Source organism: Nicotiana tomentosiformis, chromosome 6, assembly GCF_000390325.3.
Source record: "Nicotiana tomentosiformis chromosome 6, ASM39032v3, whole genome shotgun sequence".
Classification (NCBI taxonomy): Eukaryota; Viridiplantae; Streptophyta; class Magnoliopsida; order Solanales; family Solanaceae; genus Nicotiana; species Nicotiana tomentosiformis.
Window position 1 is genome coordinate 146,638,588 of NC_090817.1, and position 9,851 is coordinate 146,648,438.

A 9,851-nucleotide genomic window follows, 5' to 3' on the forward strand; every position below is an offset into this window, starting at 1 on the left:
TAAGTTCTAAGTATGCCTAATTCCTAAATAATCAGAACCCTTACTTACTATGCATCAGAAGATCCCAGGCTTGGCTTAGCTTAACTTATTCTCCACCCTACAACAAGATTATTTAAGTTGTTGTATATGGTTCACCTCTGTTTTTATTTTTTTAAACTAATGTTTGTTGTCTATGTTTAATAGAAGAACAGCAGTGTTGTGCCACAACTTTTTTCACTCTACAACACATGACACACTACATCATTCTTATGTAGGTGTTAACAGACATGTATGTCTGGACTCAATGTATAATTTTCTATTCTGAATTTGTATGCTAGGTGGTCACCAAACAATTAATGCACACAATATAGATTGAATTAGATCAATAAACCGCCCGATAACTACCCGATAAGAGCTAAACCGATACCAATCCGCCAGATATCTTATCAGATGGCTAGCGGATTAATACATTTAAAAGCCGATAACTGTTAAGCCAAACCGTTAAGAGTAATTAACCGCCCAATCCGCCCGACAAGCAGCGCTAGCCAAAATTGAGGTATATATATTTTCTATCAAAACTTACGCCTATGAGAGAATATTTTATGAGAATATTTTTTTCACGTCTAGAATTTGAACTCTAATCTAGAAGAATTTCACTCATTTCGTCACTAAAACAAACCTTTTAATAACTAAACAAAAGTTTTAAATCTTAATTTGAAGTTCTTTCCTAGGGTTTGTTTTTCTTCAATATCCGGCACAAGTGTTATAATGAAGCGTTTCTTGAAACATTTCAGTGTAAGTGATCTGTAATAGCAACTTTTTCAAAGTTCTCATTTTTTTAAACCCAGAATTTGATAGTTTGGTCTAATTTTTTATTTTTTTGCAGATTGGAGGGGTGAGGGAATTTTCTGTGCAAAATGCAAGAAATCCCAATACCCAAAAAAGCCTAAAGATTGAAGGGATTAAAGATATAATTGCAGTTGCTTCTGGTAAAGGTGGAGTTGGCAAGTCCACTACCGCTGGTACTACTACTTCTCTTCTCTCTGTTCGGTTTCTAAAGTGTAGAATTGGGATTAAGCTGTAGTTGATTGAATGATAACTTAGTTGAATTATGCCTTCTTCTTTTTTTTGGCTGGTAGTATACTTAGTATTGTGATGCCAAAAGTTCAGGAGTTGCTAATTGAACTGGAGAACATGACCAATTCAGCTCAGGATAGGAAAATTTGAAATATTGAACTAAATTAGAAGAGAAAAGGAAGAGGAAAAAGAAGTAATGAGCTAAAGTTTATTTTTTTTTGGTAACATTAGTGTCCGGGTAGCTTGCACACACCTTTAACAAATTGAGCTAATTGAAAATAAAAAACCAGATTTTTGTGTATCGTATTGTGTTCGAGCTGGATGCTTGAGATATTTAGTGGTGGAAGAGTAGAATCATCCCTCTTTACCTTAGGTAGGGGTAAGGTCTGCGTACACACTATACTCTCTGACCCCACTCGTGGGATTACACCTGTTTTTTTTTTGTTGTTGTTGGAAGAGTAGAATCATTCTTTTCTTTCTTATGGTTCTTGATACTCAATTTACTAGGAGTAATGATTTTGTGCATTAAATAAAGTTCCAGATATACAATGTACCATGAATTTGGATTAGTATATTTAGTTTTGGGTGATGATTTTAATTTGCTTCCCAGCAATTTGTTTGCTCACCAATGACGATGTTTGGTTCGCAGTTAATTTGGCTGTTTCACTTGCCAAAAGGTGTCAACTTAAAGTTGGGTTGCTGGATGCGGATATATATGGGCCTTCAATTCCTATGATGATGAGACTCCAGGGAAAGCCGGAACTGAGCAATGGTGATGCTTTAAGTACCTTAATTTTTTTAACTGCTGAGCAGTTCTTCAGCTTATTTTAGTATCAACATGCCCTATCCTCTAAGATAGTAGTGTTATTATTGCTATATTTTTTGTACTTCTTTCGACTCTTGCTTGCTTATCATGTTATTTGGGCAGATAGGAAGATGATTCCAATTGAAAGCTATGGAGTTAAGTGTATATCGATTGGATCTCTTGTAGACGAAAGGGAAGCAATTGTGTGGAGAGGGCCTATGGTATGCTTCTGCCTACAAAATAATGACTAATATAAGGATGTAGCACATTTACGGTTAAAGAGAACTAACATTTTAATGCTTGATGAGACATTCTGAGTAGGTAGAATTCAATCATCTAAATCCATTTAGACCCAAATGTAAACTTGCAGGTAATGAAAGCCCTTGAACAGTTGACAAGGGGAGTTGATTGGGGTATCTTAGATGTTCTTGTGATAGATATGCCTCCTGGTACGGGTGATACACAGATATCTATTTCCCAGAGGCTACAATTATCAGGTATCTCAAGACTGTTTGGAAGTACTTACTTTTAAAAGAATTTGGACTATGGAAATATGCCATGAATGAAGCTATTGCATCATGTTTAATTCATGTCAAAAAGCCCAAAACATAAACTTACTGCATACTCATGAAAAGAAACGAAGATATCCATATTTTCAGGCACACAAGTAAATACAGTCAAACCTCTCTATAACAGCCTCTTTTGTTCCGAATATTTTTGGATGTTATAGCGAAGTGTTGTTATAGAGAAGCATATATTATAGCATAACATGAAAATTGGTTCCGGAAAAGCTTGGCTTTTATAGTGAAGTGTTGTTATATAAGATGTTATAGAGAGGTCTGATTGTATCATTCATTATGTTAAATGACTGATGGTCTAATCAGAACGCCGCTGCTATTTCACAACCACTTAGATTCCAAATGTTGAGTCTGGCAATTGAGGATTTGCATCTCGGGTTGGGCTTTCGATCGGATTGAGTGAAATTTAGGCTCGTATAATGCATTATCATATGGGTTCTAATAAGATTGAGTTTAACAATTTATACAACGAAGGTCAGATTTACGATTTACTTCTCTTCTATTTTCTTATTTGAGTAAATTCCAGCTGCATATATCATCCTTTCTATATTGTTTCGTGTTCTGTTTGAAAGTTAGCATCAATAATCGTCCAATTTGAGAATATTACTAGAAGCATGAAGCTATAATTTAAAATATTCAGTTGTCTATTCTTAGACACCCGTGCTCTCCGGACAATATTTGCTTAAAATCTCAAGTCATTATAGGATAACAGCACTGTGTTCTCGAATTACTTCTGTTCTCAGGCATTGCCTCTCCAGGATTAATTTATGGTGAGAATTTATGTAATACTATTTTTCTGCATGATATTATTCTAAGCACTTGACTATGCTGGCAGGAGGGTTGATTGTTTCGACTCCTCAAGATGTTGCTTTACTGGATGCTCGCAGAGGGGTTAAAATGTTCTCCAAAGTTAATGTTCCGGTATGATCTTTACTGAGCTTGTTATTTATGAGCCTATGTCTTACTAGAAATACTACCTTTTTTAGAGGTCTGAGTTTAACATTCTATACTTTCCCATACAAAAAACAAAGGAGAGAGTAGAAATGTAGGATTAAAAGATGGGACTGTGAAGCATGATTTGTGACTCTTTGGTCAAGTTGTGCAGTATAAATATGAACCACCTCATGAAATTTAGTACAGTGTGTGCCTTATTAGATATATCCGTCATAAATAGTGAGTTAGTGATTGAATAACCATCAACCCAATAATGCAAAAAACAACGAACATTTCAACTTGGAAATTATTTTCTTAATTTGTAAAATCACTACCTTTGTGTTTGATATTTAGGATCTACTGGCATATATACTATTAGTGGTTTACACTCTTCATCTTGGTGATGACAAATCTATTCATAGAGATTTAAAAAAATGTTACCTTTATCTAGTTGATGAATGACTCCCTCTAGATCAAATGAATGTTCAATTTTGTCAGAAGTCAAAATCTTCATTATTTTCTCGCTTCATGGAATAATACCCCCCCCCCCCTCTTTCTGCGCATGCATACAGACATATGTAGACTGGAATTTTGTTAAGACTGCAGAGATTTACAATTTTCCTCTGTTTGGAGCTCCACCTTTGCCATAGTCAAAGAGAACACTTAAGTGAATTTTGTTGTATGTCAAGACTGATACCATGAACCTAACACAAGACTCCCCTTCCACACAAGGGGGAAAAAGTGGATAACAGAGGAATCTAATAAAAAACCGAGCACAATCATTTACAATGTTGATAATCTGTTAGACTAACATTAGTAGTTGAAGCTGGATTCAGAAAATTCCATTTCCTTAATTCTTGTTACCAACCTGACATAGCGATACAAAGGTATCAGAATACTGTACATTGAGATATGCAGAAGCATACTATAGCTTAGTTCTTCTATGATATAGTTATAATTGAACAGTTTTACTTACCACAGATATTGGGAATTTTGGAGAATATGAGCTACTTTAAGTGCCCGAAATGCAATGAAGCATCCTATATCTTTGGCCAAGGAGGAGCTCGTAAAACAGCTGAGGAGATGGGTCTGAAATTTCTTGGTGAGGTATGTCACCATTTCTCCTTTGAATACACACACTCATGGCCATTATTATTAGGTGCTGTGCTGCCCCCCCCCCCCAAATCCACCCACTCCCCAAAAAGAAAAAATCCCCAAATTCTTTTCCATGTCTCTATTTGAATTATGCCTAAAAAAACATGTTGTAGGCACGTCTGGAAAAAAATTCAATGAAACGGTCCTTAAAAATGGTCCTATTAATTTCCTCTGCTTCTTCTGTGTTCCCTCTTTTGTGGCTATTTCTTTCCTGTTGACACAATCTTTATGCATTTTATTGAGATACAACTAAATAGTTGACACCTTTTTCCCAACTTCAATTTTTTTTTTGTATATATGTTGTTTCAATATTTGTGCTTTTCCCTTGTAGATACCACTTGAGGTAGAGATCAGAAGTGGTTCGGATGAAGGTGTTCCCATTGTTATGTCAAAGCCTGATTCTGTAATCTCTCAAGTATATGGCGAGGTGGCTGAAAAAGTTGTCATACGGCTTGAAGAGGTAGATAAGGAGCAAAATTTCATGCCAGATATATCTCTTTAAATGCATTGATCAAGCTGCCGGCCAAGTTGAGTGTAACAGTAATCATTAGAATCTGCCCCCTTCTAACAAAATCAGAGGAAATTCCAGTTGGCTCCAGATATAGAGCACGAGTGAAAGCACATTTAAGGCTAAGAAGAGTTCAAGAGAGTTCATTGTTGAGAAAAGTGGTAATCTTGTCTTAGCTTGCTTGCTGGCGATCTTATGGACTATTTTTCTGGCCAAATAGCGGGGTTGTCACTCGACAATTTACACTAACTGAAAGTCGCCAGGAATGACGATGTATCCCTTTTGAGAGTTGAACCCATCTATACAACATGAAAAGATGATGTTTACATATGATGAACATAACTGTTAATCGCGACGTTATTAGCCATTGTCATCATTCTGGGGCCAAAAAAAAGAGAGAAGATCAGAGATTTTTCCTGTATTGGATTTTTCAGCTTTTATTTTCCCATATTGGATGCGCTCGTATTTGTTAGTTGGAATGGATGGTTCAATTCTGTGTTGGTTTTAGTGTGGGGAACTTCATTCCTTCTTTTTAGTCAAAACGATAAGTGTACATCATATTATGATTTACAAAGTTGATTTATCAAGAAGTGATGAATAATTCACATCTGTTATAAGAAAAATCAAATTATGGTGGATGTCTACTCTTCCTCCATGATCTTCTCAAATGCTTAATGACATATTCAATGACATTTTTCTTCACTTTTTATGCCTATATAAAGACCTTATAATAGATAGGAAGAAACACATAATTGAAGAAGAAAATCTCTTCCTTCTCTCTATCTCTATTTCTTGTTCATGTTTTACTAAATTGCTTTTATTTCATAACACGTTATCAGCACGAAGTCTCTAACCTCAAGGTTAAATTCCACTTCTGGTAAGGTATACCTCGATGATCTATTTGTCGAAATTATCAAGCTTAACAATTCTTTTAGATTTTGATATCAGATATACATATGAGTATATTCCGCCGAATGAATGTTGGTTCTTTCATTTTTGTTTTGTTGTGATATTTCATCATAATATAAACTTGAGCATCTTGTTCATGAATATAGTATTGTTAAATTTTCATGAACTAAATAATAGGTGGCATGCGATAGACTAAATAATCTACAAAATTAAAATTATTCTTTATTATGTATGCTTATGGTTTTACCTTATAATACGATTTTAGTATGCCTAGTATAGTGATTATATATTAGTTTATTGTCAAATATAATATAATAATAAATTAAAAAATCGTAACTATTTTATTTTAATAAGATAAAATATTAGAACAAGAAGTACGTACTACACCAACTTTTTCGTTAATGATAGTTGTTATCAAATTAACATGTTGAATCATTTCCATATGGAAATCATATAGTAGTAGATAGAGATTTCTCCACTATTTTTTTTATTCCCTGATTGACTTAAAGGTTCTGATATATCTCTTTATTTTTCTAGAGAGCATAATACTTAGTTTTCACAAAAGTGCATGGTAACTAGTAGTACTATTATTTTATTTTATACATTATTTTTCTTAATGTTCTGGTCATATCACTTTCATCTTAAAGTAGGCTTATTGCAGCAAAGATCACATGTGAATTTTTAATATTATTTTGTATTTTCATATATTTGTTTGACACTAAAAACTTAGCTGATTTGAGTAAACGAAAGTATATTGTTGAGAATTATATCCAAATGACATTATAAAGAGTTTAACTCAAGAAGTAAGCATTTTCTCTGTATTTGAAATTATTTTTGTCCTTTGCTATTAATAATATCAACTTCAATGAGTTCAAGTCGAAATGCACCATGAGGGTAAGACATCGGGATCAAGTCCTGATGCTCCATGATGATAAGAGTTGGGTTTGAGTCTCAATTCATTATGGCCTAATATGCCTTTATATTGGTAAGACATTGGGTTTGAGTCTCACTGTACCATATTGATGATATAATGATGACTAAAGAAAAATAATATACTTTTCATGAAAAAGAATGAAGATTGTCCCGTTTAATTTGCTCCATTCTTGAAGTAAATTTGGTAGCGGCACATAATAAGTCTAAATGAAGACAAGTGGTTGAACAATGAACGTGGGCGTTCCAAAGATCTAAATAATAATAATCATCATTATGATTATAAAAGGAGAACAATAAGGGTTCTCAAAATAGTCCTTCAAAATGTGAAAGGAGTGTTTACCATCAAATTGGTATGAAAAATAATAAAGCACGTCGCTGATTATGATTCATTCATTGAAGAGAATGTGACTTGTGATAAGCATTGAGAATGCAGACTCATTCCAAAAGGTGAATGTTACAATATGTGATAAAAGTAATGAATAAAGACATGCAATGCATGATTGGATGAATACCATACAACTCACCTCTAAGGGAGGTTTGTGTGATAAAAGATCTTGTAGTACAAAAGTTGTTAAGAGCTCCGGAAAAATTAATTTATTACTACCCGGATGAATAAAATTATTCACGATATTGATATTGTAAAGTTTCAAAAGAAACTTTTTGAATTTCAAATGTATAAGTCAAAGTGGTTGGCATATTGAGACTATAAATGAAAGGAATATTGAATATTTTCATATTTCTATAATCATAACGGGTAAATATGAAAGATTACCCGATTTTCTTTCTATTTGTACTACACAAATATAAGCATGATGATGGAATCATATGTCACAAGTAAACCAGAGGTTTAGTGAAACAAATATTAGTTGGCATGACCGGTTGACCATCTCGGTTCAATTATGATGCTAAAAATTAATTGAGAATTACATTGACGTATATTGAAGAAATATAAGGTTCTTCAAGAATTCTCTTGTGCTGCTTGTTCTAATGATATGTCAGTTAAGGTTGGGATTAAATCCTTTAATTTCTCGAACTAATAAAAGGTGATAAATATATGGGCCCAGTCACCTGCCATGTGGACCGTTTACTATTATATGATTTTAATAGATGCATTTATTCTATGGTCACATGTCCATTTGTTATCAAATTGCAGTTTGGCTTTTGCAAGATTGATTGCTCAAATTATTAAAGCACAGTTCCAAAATATAAATTATGATTATTTATCTTGATAATACTGGTTTAAATCCAAGTTGGTTTATCAGAAATTATATGCCTCCAATTATAGTTAAACCATTGGTTATGAGAACAAAACTGCCAAAATAAAATTTGGTATGTGATGTATTATTTAATATAATTTGGTATGTGATGTATTATTTAATATACAACAGCACTTGTACGCATCTAGCCAAGTTATGATAAATTCTCCCTATCACAATCGGTTCAGGGTCAGGAACCAAATAATTTCCATCTATAAATATGAATGTGCTATATAATTTAATTGTTCCACCACAATGCACAAAGATGGATCCTCAAATAAGGCTAGGGATATGTGTTGGTGATCCCAACAATAGAGGGAGAAAACGGGCAGTGAAAAAAATAATGCATGTAATGAATTATTATGAGTACATCTAGATCCTCGTACGAGAAAATGTGAACTTGAAGTTCAAGTGATAATTCATTTGCAAAATATTGCCATGCGTATTTGATGACCCAAAACTAAATGTCATATTCAGCTGCTAATGCTCCAAATAAAATAAAGTTCATAATGAATAGAGTCTATGGCATGCATGAAGCATAATAGACTAATCGGTTCCAAAGATAAAACTCCTTGAAGAAAGAGAGGAGAAAATATTCAAGATGGTCATAATAAGGAGGCAAGTGCTCTAGAAGAGCACCACGACATAACACTTCATAAGACCTCATGGAAGAGGCTCAGGTACCTCAAAATAATGAGATAAAGAGATCTTAATAAGTTATGTATTTATTGGATAATAATAGAATCGATATAAAATGATCGTCGACGATATTGTTAATATAATGTAGCACTCAATATTATTAATATTGACGAGGATCTTGAGCTCAAATTTGTCATGAAATTTGGACAGATAAATGATTGGCCAAATAAAAAATACGCAGTAAAAATTGACTTCACCTGAAAAATGTGAAGTTGGACGGATAGTCCCAACACCTGAAAGAATAAAGTCAATGGAGGTATAAATGTATTTTTGTGCCAAAAGTTCAAGTCGATAGACATAAAGACAACTTGTGGCACAAGAAAATTAGTAAATATCCTCATATTGATTATATGGAAACATGTTCTCTTGTGGTGGATGTAGTTATTTAAGGTTTTAATCTGGCAATACATGAAAAATTTGATATGGGTATAACGGAAATCATTGAAGGATTTAAATTGTTCTGAAGAATATAATGTTTCCAAGAAATTTATTAAATAAAGCTTCAAAAATTCTTATACGGATTGAAACAATTAGGGCGCATGTGGTATAATCGCCTGTGTGAGTACCTGTTAAAAGAAGGGTACAATAATGATTCAATTTGTCCTTGTGTCTTTATAAAAAAGATTTGGATCTGAATTTGTTATAATCACCGTGTATGTTGATGATTTAAATATCATTAGAACTCCTGGGGAGCTTTCTAAAGTAGTATACTGTTTAAAGAAAGAATTTGAAATGAAAGATCTTGGAAAGACAAAATTTTGTCTTGGTCTACAAATTGAGTATATGAAAGATGAAATTTTTGTCCATCAATCAACATACACTAAAAAGATTTTAAAGCGATTCTATATAGATAAAGCACATCCATTGAGTATCCCGATGGTTGTGAGATCACTCGATATAAATAAAGATTCATTCCGACCTCATGAAAATAATGAAGAGTCTCTTGGTCCTGAAGTACCATATCTCAGTGCAATTGGTGCACTAATGTATCTTGTTAACACTACAAGGCCTGACATAAC

General features: G+C 33.4%; 1 protein-coding gene across 1 annotated transcript; it reads left to right on the top strand.

The window, feature by feature from the left end:
- The first annotated feature begins 573 nt into the window (after positions 1-573).
- LOC104113307 (iron-sulfur protein required for NADH dehydrogenase, mitochondrial) lies at positions 574-5,542 on the top strand. The gene is made up of 8 exons (XM_009623427.4): positions 574-774; positions 866-1,001; positions 1,706-1,828; positions 1,985-2,082; positions 2,232-2,358; positions 3,275-3,360; positions 4,354-4,479; positions 4,859-5,542. The coding sequence occupies exons 1-8, from the start codon at positions 748-750 to the stop codon at positions 5,027-5,029; spliced, it is 894 nt and encodes a 297-aa protein (XP_009621722.1). The 5' UTR covers positions 574-747; the 3' UTR covers positions 5,030-5,542.
- The last annotated feature ends 4,309 nt before the right edge of the window (positions 5,543-9,851 follow it).

Excerpts from the sequence above, each read along its gene's own strand:
- LOC104113307 (XM_009623427.4), top strand. The coding sequence starts at position 748 with ATGAAGCGTTTCTTGAAACATTTCAGT. Across the intron at positions 1,002-1,705 it reads TGGCAAGTCCACTACCGCTG|TTAATTTGGCTGTTTCACTT; the intron begins GTACTACTACTT and ends TTTGGTTCGCAG. Across the intron at positions 3,361-4,353 it reads TCTCCAAAGTTAATGTTCCG|ATATTGGGAATTTTGGAGAA; the intron begins GTATGATCTTTA and ends TACTTACCACAG.